Raw genomic sequence first — 16,942 nt, forward strand, 5'->3', positions numbered from 1 at the left:
CCAGCCTAAAGACTAATTTAAAAACGTCCACTTGCGGATTTCAAGGCGAACTTTTACTGAAAAACGCCAGAAAAGGAGCCTCCCGCTCCCCCGCCCAGCAGGATCCCCGGTTCTCGGTCGGTCTCCTTCACAAGGCCGGTCCCTCCCCGGGCCTAGGGGCCTGGCGGCGGTGTCCCCTCAGGCGGCCGCGCCGCCTCCAGCGCCGCCCGCTGCAGCTTCTCCAGCTTCTCCAGCGTCACCGACTTGAGCGGCAGCACCTTGGGCTTGCACAGCACCATAGAGACCGTGTCCTCCACCGACAGCTGCCCTGCAAGGGGAGAGAAGCGCCTTGCTTGAGCGCCGGGGCCAGGCCGCACCGGCTGCCGGGGCGCGGCCGCCACCGGTACCTTGTTTGGGCAGCACCTCCCGGAACACGTCCTTCCTCTCCTGCATGGCGGCTCCCGCACGGCGGCACCGGGCCTGGCACCGCCCGCTCAGGCGTGCGCGCTGCTGAGGGAGTAGGTAGGCTCTCCGCTAAGAAAACTACACTTCCCAGCGTGCACTGCGCGCCAGGGCGCCCACACCCCGGCGTTCAGGCCGTCTCCGGTACCCCAGTGCATGCTGGGAATTGTAGTTCTTCGGGGGCTGAGCCGCCCTCCGCAGCCAACTCCGTGGTGAGACTTGTAGTCCTCTGCGTGGCGCAGTGCACGCCGGGAACTGTAGTTGACGTGTCGGGGCCGCTCCCCGGGCGGGGCGGGAGCGGCTCTCCCGGGCCTGCTCGGTCCCTGCCCGCCCCGCGGGGCCCCGGGGGTTGTGGGCAGCAGGATGCGGATCTCGGCTGGCCCGGGACCGGGGGCTCGGTGAGAGCGCGCAGACCCGAGCCCGACCGGGCCTGCGTCCCCGCGGAGCTCCCGCTGCACCGGGGCTCTGCAGTGGGGCGGCGCCGTTCGACCTGCGCGGGTCTGCCCGCCCCCGCGGCCAGTTCTGCCGCGGCCCGCCGCCCGCTCCGCGGGGCCCGCGCTCCTCCTTGCCGCGAAACGCGGGATTTGGGGCTTTTTTTTGGGTTGTTTTTATTTAAATAAAACCCGCAACAGACCCCCTCCAAGAGACCGCTTGGCCGGGGCGGCGCGTTCTGATTTTCCTTTTCGATGTGAATCGCAGTCCTGTTTAAAGTGTAAACAGCAGCAAAAGCCGGTGTCTCTCCTGACGCCCAGGGCTTAAGTGTCACCAAACCTGATCAGCCGGTGCGCCCTCGGTCCCCTCCTTCCTCCCCGGCTGGCGTTTGGGTGCAGCTTCCCCGGCAAAGCCCCGGCGCGAAGCCGCCGTGCGAGCCCGGGGCGGCGGGGAAGGATCCACCCGCGCGTCCCTGGGCGATGCGCAGCGCCGCCCCAATTCCGGGATGTGTTGTAATTTTGGATTTCGCTAATGAGCTTGCCTGTGTGACTTGCACACGTTGCCTGTGTTGGCATTTGCTTTGGGGATTGATGGTTAAAGCACCTAATCCTGCCCGCCCGGCCTCCGCAGGTGGTGGCGATGCTTTTAATTGTTCTGAGATTCGAGAACTTGCTCTGTACCACCGTACAGGGACTGGCCGTGGATGAATAAAATGAATCACAAGTAGTGCTAAGAAACAGAAAATTAGGGAGAAAATGATTTCTGCTAATGATTCTTTTCCATTCTGTATTGACGTGGCTGGCTGTGTGCTTCCCTCTGCCAGCTCAGGCACTGTGCCGTGGACCTGTTGCTGCAGATTCCAGGTGTTCCTGGGTTTGCTGGGAGACCAGTGCGAAAAATTTAGATTCCAGTAAGCAACACCTCTCTGATAGTTATTTAAAGCCTCTGTCTGCATTGTTCCTGAACTATTTCCTTTTTCCTCTAAGGCAACCTAGAGAAGGAAACCAACAGTCCCTCAGGTAGCCTGCTCCCACCTCACTTGGAGTCCTGCCTGCTTGTTGGGTTGGAGGCCAACAGAGAACCTGCAGAGGCTGAGTGTGGATCTCCTACCTCCTGTCTGTTGTGGAGTTGGCCTAAGATAACACTTCTGGTTTGGTCCAGGGCAGCACAGAAGTGGGCTCGTTTCTGGTGTGATTCACATATTCCACTTTCAGAGCAGAAGATGGACATTGATGAGACTATAAAATGGGCATGCTTGCTTGAGACATCCTTCCCTACCCTTTGAAGTGCACAGAAGTGTTCCCACTGTTTTCAATGCGAAAAGCTGCCTCTTTGTCCAGTGTGCTAGTCCATATGCCAATTAGTATTTCATACTGATTAGAAAGCAAAAGGACCAGGGACTGATTAACTAAGAATTTGGATGCTTGAAGACTAGGGTATTTTAAACAGTACATGTAATTTGCAGATCAGTAATTTAGTAGTTTGTTTGCTTGTGTGTTTGTTTTTAAAAACAACACACCCAAGCTGATCCGGTTAGCATCTTAGCTGTGGCTAAAATTGAGTGTAAAAGACAGCCAGTTACAACTGAAAACCTTGCACTGTGAGACCAACTGTTATTCCTGTGGTAACAAAACTAACCTGCAGAACAACTGAAGATGAGCTGAAAGCAAGACATTGAAATCAAATTGTAGGCTAGGTTATCTGACAGTGTCCTTCACAGTGCCAGTAACCACCTGGAGTCCAGCATTATGTGAGGACTGGCATTTATAGCAGCCAGAGCCCATCTCAGTCATGTAGGGAATCACTTTCCAAATGGAGTTTTCCTGCCAACGGGGTTTGTTTGCTTGGTCATAAGAAACAATGGTCAACTCAGTTTGTTACTTGAGCATTTTAGTGACTGAGAAGTGGAATCTGGCATTGTGTGCTAAATCCATTTTCTTAGCTAATCAAATGCCAACTTGGCAGCCTCTCTAGAAAGCTGATAGCACTGGGACAGGCGTTATTGTGGGAATTGTTTTCAACAATCTCGAGTAAGTCTGCTTTTAAGACACCTCTTTCTGTTGGGGAAAAAACACAGCTATCACCTTCAGGGCTTGCAGAGAGAAGAAAGAGGCATTGGCATTGTCTGCAGCTTAATATTGTATTTGTTGAAGTACTGTAAAAACAGGAATGGATTTAGCTTTGAGTAAGCTTAGTATGTATTTACTGGAGTGGTGTTAGCCATAGCTGAGAGCAGGGAAAGAATGGCACAGAGGACCTAATTCCCCTTGTTTTGTTGGAAGAGGGACAACAAGAGGAGACATGACTTTTCCAATTACAGATGAGGGATCCGATCTGTTCTTCTGCTAAAAAAAGTGTAGTTATACCTCATTTTTTGCATCTGGGGTCAGCTTAAACTAGAACATAAACTCATTTCTCTCTCAGGCCTTTCCAGTTGCCAGAAATAGCTAGAAAGCTGAAATACTTTACCAAAACCCTTCGATCTGGGAAAAGCACCATGCACTTGCAGTGTGACGATGCTGAGTTGGTACACTGTCTTGGTGCCACCCTGTGTGGCTGGAGAATCAGAGCAAGACTGTCCTTGAGCACAGCACAGTAATGCCCAGGTCTCAAGTTGTGACCCTGTGGTGTGCAGCTTCCTAAAGTCCTGAGACTTGACCTTCGGATAAAACTCAATGTTACTTGACAAAGCGTGAGAGTGGTATCCAGGGAGAGGACAACGCGATCTAGGTTGCATATCCTTATTTTACTGATGTCACAAACAAGTTGTTATTCTTGTAGACTGCAGAAAGCCTCATAACCACAAAACCAGCAATAATTTTATAAATGATAAGCTTGTTTTCCTCCTCCTCTTCCCAACATACTCCAAGTGCAGCAGGCAGCAGAGATGCTGGAATCCAGAGAGTTTCGTAACATGGCAGCCGCTTGCTGAAAGCCCTGCAGATACAAAACAACACTTATTTTCAGTCTTGAGAAACATCTCCTACTAAGTAGAAGAAAAAAGCATTTAGGTGAAGAAATGTTGCCAGTCGCATTTGTTTGTGAGGCTTGTTTTCCGTCTTTCTACATTTTAAATGCTTTTTATTTTCATTCTGCCTTTTGAGCCATTCAAGTTCATGTTTTCCATTTTTTTCTGTATGACAAGAAAGTCTGGAATCAAGTCCTTACTTTAAAACCAAAAATCTGGTTGAGAGTCCCATATAATCATATAGCTCAAGACATAAGGTGTTTAAAAATAAAGCCACTTTCATGAGAATTACCCATCTTGAAGGTGAATTTTTGTTCTCAGTTTAAGTAAACACTTTGTTGACAGTTTAAGAAGCTTTTAACAACACCTAATCTGTGTTTGCTTTCCAGGCAGATCTCTCTCTCTTTTCTTCTTCTTCTCTTCTAAAAATCTAGAGCTTGTATTACCTCTATATGTGCTGACGAGGTCAGAAATGTAGTGTACCAGCATGACTGTGATGTGTGTTGAATAATGCATACCGATGCTTTTAAAAATAGACGTGCAGATTTCATGCAATTGTCCCCATAAGCTGCTGAGTGGTAGCACGGGATCCAGGGCCCATCTTCTTCAGAGAGAGGAGGAGGAAGGTGGTTTGGGGGCTTGGGTTTACTGGGGGGGGTGTAAGGTGGGGAACAGAAAGTCTCGTGTGACTCCCCCAGGGAATCACAAATGCCTTCAGAGCCTGAAGCTTGGTAGCTTGATGCTTAACCCAGCCCTTGTTTTTGGGAGTAGGCAGATGAGTGATTTCTTTTAGTTGAGCTTTCTGAATATACTTATTTAAAATGTGTCCTTGTTTGATGCAGTGGTATCCTCAACCTGTACACACTAGGCAAGAAGGAGATGTCCTTATTCAATGTGAAGATTTGTCTTTCACTGCTACATAGGTGAAAGTGCCTGGAAATGTATTATCCAAGGAACAGGGGAACAGCTTTTGATGGGCTGCTCTTCCTACTCCATCCCTAGAAGTAACATCCAGTAAATGCAGAGACCCGCTTATCGCATTGCCCTCTCTAAGTCCCACTCTGGGCTCCCAAGCCAGATGCTCTAAACCGGCATTTCTAGGACTTACTGCTCTACTTGTGTGGTTTGAATCGCTTAAGTCTTTGGCCTTGTGCCTTCAAGTGCCAGCAGAGACATGCTGTAATTGCCTGTAAATGCACCATCTGTCATATTATTGTTTAATTATTCCAGCTTCTCACCACCATGCACTGCTCAGTGTCTCTCTTGCTATCTTTATTTAATTGAGTGGAAAAAAAATCTGAGACTTGCGCTTCACTTAATGTCACTTCGCATTTACCCAGCATCACTGGTTCCTACTGTGAAGTCCCAGCTTTTGTGTGCAGAAGTCAGTCTTCTATATAGAAAAAATAATGTCAATATGTAAAGCATATGTTAGAAAGAGAATCAATATTTTTACATACAGTAAAGTCAGGCCATAAATCTCTTAACACAATCAAACTATTGTATTATTATCCTTTCAAACACTGCTGTTCCCTGAGAAACAAGAGGAAAGAAAAACTCTTGAATAACCAAGTCCTTGTCCTCACAATGCAGGACTGTTCTTAGCCTGTTGCTCTGTCTGTGTCACTTCTTTCTTTTCTGTCTACTAGCTCACTTTTTCCTTGTGTGTCAAACACCTTCCCGTTCAAGATCCGTCTTTCCCTGGCCCATCCCTGTTGATCTGGTTCGGAGTACGACCGGGATGTCAGCTTTTCCTGAGATCAGGTTGCGATTACGAGTTCCACTGCCTCCTTGTTACCATTTCCAACATCTCTGCACTTCCAGCTTTGCAACCAACTCCTCATTAATGTGTGTTGGAAAAATCATCTTTCGGAGCTCCCTCCAATGTTCTCTTTGTCTGTATGGCCTATAAAAAAACTTGGCAGCACACTGACTGCTTTTTGCTCTTCAGGCTCCCCATGTCTGTGACAAATGCGTGTCATTTTTCTGGTCTTACGGCTAGCTTCCAGTCTCTGAATCAGAACAATCCTTTTCTACAGCACCCCACACACGGGAGAAAGAACAAGGCTCCTGCACACTACCACAATAAGAATAGATATTAGAGTTGCTTACACTTACTCTGCTCTAACTTTCATGGCTCTGGGCAGAAGGAGTTTCTTGATGTCCTTTTGGAAGGTCATTCTGCACCTGAATGATCTAATTTTCATGGTTTTTTTTTCAGAAATCCTCAAGTGAAATTTTTCTTTACAGGTGCACTCTTTGTATCACCTGGCTCCCTGACTGAGCTGGCATCATTGTTGGGGTTGTTCTTTTTGTTTCCCGTAAGTGAACTGTAAGATTACTCATTTCGTACTATTTTCTGATTTGTTTTATTGTTCATCCATCTCTTTCCTGCAGGAAAGAGCAATTTATGTAACGATTTCACTGTGGAATTGACTTCAGGCTTTACTGCTATTTGTCACCATTCAGGAAATCCATCCCTGGCTCCAGGAGAACACTCAGTCCCTGCTGACAGCCTGGAAGAGGGAGAGAAAATAGATACCAGAGCTGCAGCTATTAAGACCAACAGGCAAATACTTTATTCCAACTCAATTTTCTCTTCACTAATTACTTTTAGAGAATTTTTTTTATCTTTGTGAGAATATGAATGAGGGTTTGTTTGTTTCTTTTCTTGGGGACTCTCCTGTTCTGTTGATCTTCACCTTTTCCCACATTTCAGACAGTGGAGCTTGCAGCAATGGCAAGATGTAATCCCAAGTAAAACTGCTTCTGCCTGTGGCCTTGGTTAACCTGCTGGCAATGATACTTGCCTGGGCATGGGGCAGCTGGCTTTTTTACACAGCTCAGCATGGATGTGCTGCCACTCCCAGTCACGTTTAGGACACAGTTGAATTGTTTACAGTAATCTTAAAAAAACCTCGTAATAAAATTGTTCTGCCTTCTTGGGGCCACCACTCCCAGAGACCTTTCCCTTTTCTTGGCGACTGCGGGAGCCTCTTTGCTTTGGCTTCACACCTTTAGCAGCTAAGACCGATAATATACGGAACTGGTTGTCTTTGGGCTGTCTCTTTGAAGGACAAGCTACAGTGCTAGCCTGTTGTGGCTGGTGAGGACTGGAAGATCTGAGAGGACCATGGGGCAGTGGAAGCCTGCTCCCTGTTTTATGCAGAATGGGAGCAGGATATGCCCTTGTACGAAGTTCAGTAGAGAAAAACTTGGGCTACACTCGCAGTCCTTCATACTGTGCCACACCAGTCAGCCTGGTACTAATCTTCAGGGACCTTTGGAGGCATGAAATGACACGCAGTGTAAATAAAATCTAAGCTGCACCATACCAGCTTATCCATGCCAGCCAGTTCTAGAAGGCTGACACGAGAGCCAAGTGAAACAGGTACAGCGGTAGGAGATGTCGTGTACCAACTGCAGGCACACAGAGCTACACCCCTCACGCAGCACCAGAGTCCAACAGCAACGTATGGCATGAGAAAAGCTGGTGAACCCACGGCCACTTAGGCTTGAATTCACTTTCCTGGGGAGGAAGTGGCTTTTCCCTTGGAAAGCCCAACTCCCCAGGGTCCACATGAGGTCAATGGAAAAAGTGATTTTTTCAGAATATGATTCAGAGTGCCTAAGCACAGGCTTATCTTATTGACTCCAGAGAAGGCTTAACCTCTGTAGATTTAAACTAGCTTTAGTGAATATCCATCCCCTCTTGCCCCTTGGTTTTGGGAATTATGCTAGTCCTGAACATGGTTAGTCCTTGCTGGGCACACTGCCTACTGAAATCCAGGTGCTGCAGAGCCAAGCTGAGAAATGCTTGTCCACCACAGCACAGAATGTCCTGTTGGATCCTGCTTTGTCCTTTTGTGTTTGCCTGGGTTGTCAGAAATGGATTTGCAAGTACCAGAAGAACGAAATGAACTCAAGAAAGGTTGTTTTCTTTAAGGATGGCATGACCAGAGTTGGAATAATCAGCATCTGTTTCAGTTTAACTGAGTTTTTCATTCCAGCCTTTCTCCCCTTTCAAAGTACAGACAACTGAAGCCTTTAATTTGCCCTTTCACTGTAAAGTAGGAGTTTATAACAGCTTATACTATCCTGTCTAGAATATCTACACTAAAAAATAGTTTATTGTCTGTTGTGAATGAAAAAGCTTCTGCTTGTTTCTGTTGTTCGTAGTGTTGACTTTGAAAGACAAATTGTTTGAACTGGTTGACTCTCCATTTGTATAACTGAAGATTAGCTTGCTTGATAGCCTGCTGGATTTGCAGTTTTCCCTTGCACTAAATAAACTGAAGAACTGCTGGCTCTGGGGCAGTTAGGACACAGCACATACTTGAAAAAGTTTGTATGCATACGAGTAAATACAAGAAAATAATGTGATGCATGGCATTTTGGATGTGCTGTTTCAGCATTGGTATGTCCTGTCTTTCCACCTGGAGGAGCTCCTGTAAGACTGAGGAAATCCGTTTAAAAAATTGCTAACAACCTGACAGACATAGAGAGGTGGCTACTGAGTTGAAAGTTTACAACCCTAAATCACACTGCTTGGTTTTGAGAACATAGGTACCTTAATCAAACTCTGTGCTTTTATCATATGTTTGCTTTGTAGAACCAAATGGAGGAAAAAGCAAAACTAATTTCTTGTCAGTCAAGTAAGCAGACCTGACTCTGAACATATAAAAGGAACAGACAGTAAAAATAGCAACATCTTACTGTACTGTAGTCCTCCAAAAGAGAACCACATTTTGAGGTTCCCCTTCTTTGTATCCCTCTTTGTATTGCAACAGCATCTCACACCAAGCAAAAGCTTTCACTCTGGTGGGGCAGCCTCTGTTTTCAATGCGATGGATCTTGTCAGACGCTCTGCTGCAGTATTGGCTTCTAGACATTGACAAGGGCTCTGAATGTCTATGTGAATCCTCCAGATACACTTTTGGTGCTCAGCAACTTCCTCTCTCCCCTTCAGCTCCTGAGTTGTTCCAACTCTTCCAGCCTTCCCAGTTTTTGTATGCTCATAATAAAGGCAGTGGAGCCAAGGTGACTTTCAAGGGGAAGAGAGAAAAGCAATGATGAAGGCATGCACTATGTTTGGGATTGGTATGATGGTCACAAACTGAAATGGGCTTTCTTGTGCCATCAGCCTTCACAGCATGCTTATCTCCCCCAGAACAACTAAATCCGTTGCAAACCTTCACTAAGAGACTGAAGCCAAACCTCTGGCAAACCGACGGTTCAAGAGAAGGGAAAGGAGTAGGACAGGGCAGCCTGGGTAGATTGAGATGTAGAGGAGAGGAAGAGAAAACCTAGGACTGGGAATCTGAAGGTTTAAGATGTGACAGAAGGAAATTGAGGTTCACAAAGAAAGTGGAACTGGGACTTAGAGGAGTTTTATGCTGAGACTGGCTGGCAAGGAACTGGCAGCAAGAAAGGGACAGAATACACAGCAGAATTCAGCTTCTCAGTACGAGGAGATGAGAAGGAAGAGAAGGAAAGTCGGGGGATCGGCAGTGAGATTAAGAACCAGACAAGAGACTGAACTAGGACCTGGTGTGAGGAACCAAAGCTGGAGGCTCTGTTGGAGGATGAGAAAGGAGAGGCAGCCTGGGGAAGGAACCGGTGATGGATGTCTGGAAGCGGAGGTCAGGGAGAGGGAAGGCAGTGGGGTAGGAGGGAGAGCTGTGGGAGGCAGCTCCATGCAGAGCAAAGGGGCGCAAGGGTGGCGAGGGGCGCAAGGGGTCATCCTGAATTCCACATCTGAAAGTGGCACAGAGCTTCCCTGGGGCTTGGCCTTCGCCTTGGCTCAGCCAGCAAATAATTTGCCTCTTGTGCTGTCTGCCCCAGCCCGCGGTACAGAAATGACCAGAATGGGGTGTCCTTGGACAAGGTGGCGGCAGCTGCCTGCCTGGGGGAGGAGAGCGGGTTTCTTGTAGGTAGATGACAAAAATTTTACAGTTGGGAGGAGGTAGTGAAAAGGCCACATGACCAAGAGATAAATGGCCAATTCATTAGTCTGGCAGCCACTAAATTAAAAAAAGGCAAGTGGGGCTATTATGTCAGAGGTATCTGAATTCAGTCAAAGATGATTCTGATGTTGCTAGATTGATCTTGTGGTCAGCTTAAGCAAGCTTAACTAATTAATTGCATTATTGTAGTTCATTGTGTAAGAGCTATCTCCTAATAAATCACACTGCTTTGTAGAAACATGCTTGAAACAACTATGCAAATACTAAATAGCCTTAGGAATGGTCTTATGAATTCACTGAATAATCCAAATTCCAACAATCATCCCCTTGCGCTGCTGGTCCAGTTGGAGGATAACAATTCACTGTTGCTATCGGTTTCTCTGTGAGTTGGAGGAGCAGAGGTCTGTTTTGGGCACACAAAGGTACCAGCATGGCTGATGACCCATAGAGGTGCTGCAATGCTGTGTGGTCCTGCACCGACAGTTGCCCTTCTCAGGAATTCAGGAAGTGCTACAGGTATTAAAGGAACGTTATGACAGTTGCAAAGCCAAGCATTTAGAAGCTGGGCAATGTCCAAATGAAATTGTCAGTGAAACCTTAATTCAGAACCTGTATGCATGTAGGTTATGAAATGCTCGTTAATTATATTTTCCCTCCTGTTCATTTCAGTGTGGATGGCAGTAATTCATGATCCTCACACACTTCTATGGGTTTTCTGCAGCAAGAGAGTCTGAGGAACCTCTGACTTACTGTCTGTGGGTCTATCTTAAGGAGAGGTACTCAGTTGCAATACCACAGTGTTCAAAATACAGGCTTGTCAGTGTAGTCTCCTGATGCTGAGGCCCTTAACTAACACTTCTAAGGATTGTGGCTCTCACACTTACCTTCTACACTGGGCCAGGTCTGTGTTGATGAAGATTTGGGGACAAACAGTGCTGATGGAGGCTGGGAGTAGGTTGGAGCTGAGCTCTCCAGCATCCAGTAGGAGGGTGTAAAATTAACTACTCTGTTTGGCAGATTAAAAACAAATCTTGCATGTATGAATTTTGCCTTTGCAAAAATGTTTGTTAGTTCTGATTCTTGGCACAAGTATTACCATGGTATTGGTCTAATATCATAAGACATATTTAAGGAATTGCAGCAGAAGGGTGGAGTTATCAGTGTAAATTTCTTGGCTGATTCCTTGTCTAGTGACAATTGTCCTGCTCTGCTTTATATCGGCTTTTCAGTTTTATGTTTCATCATGAAAAGAGCAAACCAGTTTTTCTGAGTATAAATAACATTTTTTTAGATTTCTAATGATATTTTTGAAAGTGAAGCAAGTAGAAACAGAAGTAAGATCTATAACAGAACTAGAGTACATGTAGCATGTATCTTTGTACATAGTTCCCCAATGCTAAAGAAAGTGGGTACACAAAGAGCCTGAGAAATGTGAAGTACATAGTCAACAAAACATTCTGGTCCTTCCTGTGCATGGTGAACTCACACTACGATCTTTAATATAGAATATGTAGTTATATATTTGTGTTCAAATAAGCTACACATGGAAAAATTCCTTCAGACTCCAGGCTTTTCAGGGTAAAGTATTTCCATGTCTTGTAGGGGACTGGTGCACTGAAGGTTTTATTGAATAATAACAACAAACAAACATCCAATCATTGTAAGAAATATAGTCATTAGGAAATTATACCTGGTTTCTGCCCTGTGACTCACTACGCCAAAAAGCCAATTCTGCTTTTAATGCTGTTCAGCATTTACCAGTAAAAAAGTGTATAACCACATTGAGCTGTCTGGTTTGCCAAAGAATCCCACAAAGGAAACTGGCAGACCCCAAACAATCAGATGCGAGTAGCCTTGTTTCACTGAAACTAGCCCAGATGGTTGACAAAACTTGTAAACAACTGATGGAAAGAGCACATCTGATATAGGAAACGGCTCCCAAATTCACCCATGGTTTTGACTGTGCTGAGGTGCCAGCTTTCTCTTTCAGGTACGGGTGACCCATGGCAGGAGCGGGGTGATGCACGTACAGCAGTGAGAAGCGATATTTCATATGAACTCGTTATATTAGAATTTCTGATCCTGCCTGTCCTGGGGGGCAAACTCTTCAGTTAAACAGTGGCCTGGAGGGAAAACAGCTCCTATTTGTAATACTTCAATGAGCTGCTGTCAGAAACCGCCTGCCCTCCTCACTGAGGGAAATCTTGACAAGTTTCTCCTCCCTGTCGCAGCGGTGACGCGACCGAAGGTTTCACCGGGACGTGCGGGGGCTCCGGCGTGAGGCAGCGCAGGCCTGGCTGCCCGGTGAGGTGCCCGGTGTCTCACGGAACCGCGAAGTAAGCCGCAGAGACAGCGGGAGCCCTGTCTGAACGCGCCTTGCTGCCGCTGCCGCCCCGGGAGGCCGGTGCGGCCCGTGGGGGCGCCTCGCCGTCGCCAGGGGCAACCGGGCCACTTCCGCCCGCCGCCAAGATGTCGGCAGCGCCGTAACCTGGAAGCGGTCGGTGGCCCCGCGCCTCGGCGGCCCCGCCCCCGTGGTGCCGCGGGAGGTCTGTGGGCGGGGAGTCCCGTGACGGCTCGGTGCGCACAGACGGTGGCCGGCAGGGGCGGGCGGGGAGGGGGGGCGAGCGCGCCGCGGGAGGATGGCGGAGCCGCACGGTACGGGGCGGCCGGGCGGGGGACGCGGTGGGCCGGGGGGCGGCGGGGCTGGGCTCGGGGGCGGCGGGGCGCGCTGAGGCGGCGGCTGACAGCGGGCGGGGTGGGCCTGGCGGCGGCCGGGGACGGCGGCGGGAGGCCGCGGGCACAAAGGCGGGGAGGGCCCGGGCGGCAGGTACCCGGGCGGGGGGGCGCCCCATGCCGCCCCAGCGGGGGCTTGGCGGCGGGACAACCCAGCTTAGCCCGACCGGGCTCCGCGCACCGGCACCCGGCGAGTGTGTGTGTGCCTGCCTGCCCCGGCGGCTGCAGCCCCGCCCGGCCGCCGCGGGGCCCGGGGCAGGTGGGGCGGGCCGGGCCGGGGCCGCCCGCTGCGTGCGAGGGGGCGGGGGTGGCCGATCGTCCCGCCGGGCTCGGCGGCCGGGGCTGCCCCGCTCCTCCGGGCTGCCGGGCGATGGCATCGACCAGCCACCGCCACAACAACAACAACAACAAAAAAGAGAAAGAAAGGAGGAAGCTCCGCTTTACAGCCTCACCTCTTCTCCTCCCCTCCAGCCGCCGGTACCGAGAGCTGGGGAAGAGAAATTTCAGAGGCTTCGCGTGTGTGCAGTGGCTCTGACGCTCAGGGTAATGATTACCGGCGTCCAGGGTAATGATTACATCTGCCGCTGTGTGCCAGGGCTGTCCCCCACCCTCCCGTGCAGGCGTGAGGCTCCTTTCCTGTTTCACCCCATGGATCTGGTGTGGCAGCTCTGATGGAGCCGGGGAGGCAGAACCTCCTTTCCAAAGCCGTCACCTTCCTACCTAGCCAGGTGATTTCCCCTGTATTTAAAACGGAGAGGCGTCCCAGAGAAAGTGCTGTGACAGCTTCCCGCCTCTATTTGTGGCTGCAGAAGGTGTTTTCACCAAGTCGTACGTACCTTTCTCTAGGAAAAGGTTAAAAAGCTGTAGTAACCTTAGCTGAGGTGAACGGCCGTGTGTGTTGACTAAAATTGCAACTGAGCATGAGCTGTACAGAAATTCAGCAGAACCGAAGTTTGGTGAAACTGTGTTGCTGCTTAATTTTAACGGCTTATTTACGAGCAGGTACGGAGATGGAATAGAAAGTCGCAATGTGTGAGAAAACAGTTACAAAGTACTGAAATAGCAATAGCAATTTTTAACTCACGTATTTGAGGTGGGACTCTGGAAGCATACGTTTTACTGAGTTCTGCACATGTGCAGACGCTTTCAAGGCAGAATATTCATGACCAAGGAGTTGTAATTGTGTGTATTGTCATTGCTGCAGTACTCGGGATTTTTTTGGACTGTCAAAATAGAGATTAAGCTGGTTTTAGTAATTACCTCAGGGTCTTAATTTTCTGCTGTTTCTTGTCTGCATGTTTGCCTTTCTACTTATTGTTCTTCTTTTTGCCTTCTAAACTGTGTTTTTTTAAAATCACTAGTCATTATTGGATGCTTCTATTTATAAAGTCAAGGGCTTAAAGTAGGTGGTGGTCAAATTAAGTCACACTTATTTACAGCCATATTTCAGGCATATGTTGTGTGATGATCTTGATATAATCCTAGCCTGGTTTTGGGAAAGATTTACTGTATCCTATGAATTTGTTATTACACTGTTGTGTGTATATTTTAATTTTAGTAACACCCTTATCCTCTTAATTCTTGCTGAATTATTTGGCTTTGACTGTTTTGCTTTTCTGTGTAATTATTCTTAGCTGTGGATGAGTAAAATGAGAGATTATTTTAGTAATTTAAAGCTGGATTCCTTTTAATTTAGGCTAATGTTTGTCAGCCATCAGGTTGTCTGTATGTGTGGTAAGGCAAAACACGTACACCAGGCAAAATTAATTTTATGTATAATCTTGTAGTACAGAAAGATAATTCCAGACAAAGCTTTCCTTGTGTCCACAGCCTTCCTTTGAGGAATAACGAGGCATCCTCAAAGAGGATGCTGTCTTCTGCCACATTCCTTTATTCTGCTCTTTCTAGAAATGTTAAACAATCCCCAACTTTTTTTCTTAGGGGTGATGGTGCGGGTAGGGTTGATAAACAGTGCTGATTGCGAATAGCTGCTGTTCCCGGTCTAGTTTTTCCTTCCCAGGGTGACATATCTGTAAGGCAGGAGGTGCTGGGAGGGGCGTTCCTTTGTTATGGTGACACTTAAATCGCACTGACGGGTATATTCTCCTCCAGGAATTCTGTGTGATTGGAGGGATTCTTTCAGACGACGAATATTTTCTGCAGCTGTGTTCCTGCACTCATAGCCTATGTACCGAAATTAGTTGCTCTGAAGATCGCTGTTTGTGTGCCTTTTAGGAAACCCTTGGATTGATTGTTACTTGGCTGTGGCTTTCTAGAAAAGAATGTTTCTGCTGAAGCGGCGTGTGTGTGACAGTCCTGGCTGGTCACCGTGCGGGCTGGCTGCTGCCGACCTCTGTACAGCACCCACGAAATAGGTGGATGTATGTGCTTGCGTGTGTGCATGCTTCTCGGGCATGTTAATTGAATTAAGGCTGCTAAAGTGTCTTCTGTTTGTTACAAATGAGAAGGATCCACATTTTGTGATCCCTTCTCGTCAAGGCTGACGAAGCCCTGCGAATAACCGGGCTCTCTCTTGGGAAGGCTTAGCATGATGATGAGGAAACAAAACCGCGTTAAGAGGTCTCGGATGTTTCCGAAATACCATCGAGGAGAATTTGGTTGGGTGCTAAAAAGGAGTCGTTTCTCTTCAGCAGCATTGTGTCTGAAGAAAGATGAAAACTTGTGTGTGTGGAGGGGGGGACGGCAGCACTCGCCCCGTCCCCTCGCCCACTGCAGCCGTGGCCGGCTCACCCAGCGCCCACCTCACCCCGGCCCTCCTCCGCGGGGGATTTCGGGTGTCTCCTTGCCCTGTCGCTCAGCTTGGCTTTCGTCATTTCCCACCCAAAGGCTCCTTGCTTTTTATTTTTTTGTGTGTGGCAGTTTTGTGGATGCACTTAATTGAAACGAGGCTTGCTTTCCTCTCCGTCCTTGCAATACCTTGTGTTTATTTTTACTGCGTGCAACTGCATCTCAGGAGATGTTTCTGTGTCTCTTTTTGTAATGGGTTTGTGTGTGTGTGAGAGAGGGCTGGGGAGGACACAGCAGTGCAGATTAAACAGCCAGTTGTAACTAGATGGTAGAGAGAAGAAGAAGCCTTGTTTACATTAAAATTGTATGGGCTGATGTATCTGGTCTGTTTGATACAGTAGTCTTGCTATGTTACAAAATGTACCGGGATAAAATGTAACAGGTTGTATAATAAGCAGGTAATGTTTGCGGTATTAGCCATTGACCTTAATTTGCTTGTTTTTGCTGCATTACTTGGGCTTGACAGTGTTGTGAAATGCACATAACGTACTATTACGTCTGGGCATCCTCCGACACCAAAATTGGTTCAATAGAGTCATTTTCAGTATAGCAAAACAGTGGTATCTGAGTAAAAAGGGAATTTTAATTACAAAGAATTTTTCTGTCACTAACCTCTAGATAAGGGATATGTTTTGTACAGAAATTATGCATTATTTATAATTTCCTTTAAAAAAGTAATTTTATAGCATGTAGTTAATTTTAGGCTGTTTTAAAATCGTTGCAGTCTAAGCAGTGCTTTATCTGTATTACTCTACAACAGAAATAGGTATGGGAAGAGAGCCTCTGGTATGATTGCAGACACGCTGATCAGCCTGAGAATATGTTAAGAGGCTGTGAATTGGTGTAGACAAATACTAGGACACAGGGTCGAAGAACTTCTTAAAACAATCTGGCATGCCTGTACGCTTGGTTCTTTTAGCATTGTTTTACTCTTAAGGTGGACATGTAAAAAAAAAAAAAAGTAGGAAAGGCTTGAATGTATGTGTTTGCTTCTCTACAAAAGTGTTGCACATCCACTCTGAAAATACAGACATTAGATCCTAATTTGCACGCCCGCCGCCCTTTTTGTTACAAAAAGTACTGGAGAGTATTTTTAGCCACAGGACAGTGTGTATCTGATTCTTTTATTTATTATTTTTTAGCATAGTTGAAAGTTTGCTGCTTGTCTGTCAGCGGTGTTGGGGTTTTGCAGCCCTGGGTAGATGAGCTGTGCCCCAGCCCAGTTGTTCATCTTGAGAAACAGGCGACTGGTGCTCCCAGTAAATCGGTTGTAGCTTGCTCTTACCTTTCCATGCTAATCCTCTACAGGCTTCTGTGTCCTAAAGTGCATCATATTCTGCCTGTGAGGAAGATGTATGGAGCGATCCAGCAGACACTATTTCCATGGAGCCCTGATGATCCCATAGATATTGTATCCGGTTCAGTGGACCTGCCTACCCTGTGGTCAGCGGGGTTTTGTTACACACGCATCCTAATTGTTCTTTCTGTTGGCATTGTACACAGACTGAAGGGGCCGTGCACCAATGCAAATAGCCTTTCTAATACCTTACGCATTTGCATTATAATGGCTTCATAAATATTGCAGCACATCTCA

General features: G+C 47.5%; 1 protein-coding gene and 1 long non-coding RNA gene across 2 annotated transcripts; both read right to left on the reverse strand.

The window, feature by feature from the left end:
- Positions 1-31: 31 nt before the first annotated feature.
- Positions 32-532, reverse strand: BBIP1 (BBSome interacting protein 1). The gene is made up of 2 exons (XM_065843804.2): positions 387-532; positions 32-307 (listed from the first exon to the last, which is right to left on the reverse strand). Exons 1-2 carry the CDS (start codon positions 430-432, stop codon positions 153-155), a joined length of 201 nt encoding a protein of 66 aa, XP_065699876.1. The 5' UTR covers positions 433-532; the 3' UTR covers positions 32-152.
- Positions 533-3,600: 3,068 nt separating this feature from the next.
- Positions 3,601-13,086, reverse strand: LOC139828504 (uncharacterized). Its single transcript, XR_011740182.1, has 2 exons — positions 12,993-13,086; positions 3,601-3,810 (listed from the first exon to the last, which is right to left on the reverse strand). It is a non-coding gene; the product is annotated as an uncharacterized lncRNA (long non-coding RNA).
- Positions 13,087-16,942: the final 3,856 nt, after the last annotated feature.

The sequence above is a fragment of the Patagioenas fasciata genome, chromosome 8 (assembly GCF_037038585.1).
Source record: "Patagioenas fasciata isolate bPatFas1 chromosome 8, bPatFas1.hap1, whole genome shotgun sequence".
NCBI classification, from domain to species: domain Eukaryota; kingdom Metazoa; phylum Chordata; class Aves; order Columbiformes; family Columbidae; genus Patagioenas; species Patagioenas fasciata.

Bases quoted from the DNA above. Each gene is read 5' to 3' on its own strand.
- BBIP1 (XM_065843804.2), bottom strand. From the start codon at position 432: ATGCAGGAGAGGAAGGACGTGTTCCGGGAGGTGCTGCCCAAACAAG. The intron at 308-386 runs GTACCGGTGGCG...CTCCCCTTGCAG, and splicing joins GGAGGTGCTGCCCAAACAAG to GGCAGCTGTCGGTGGAGGAC.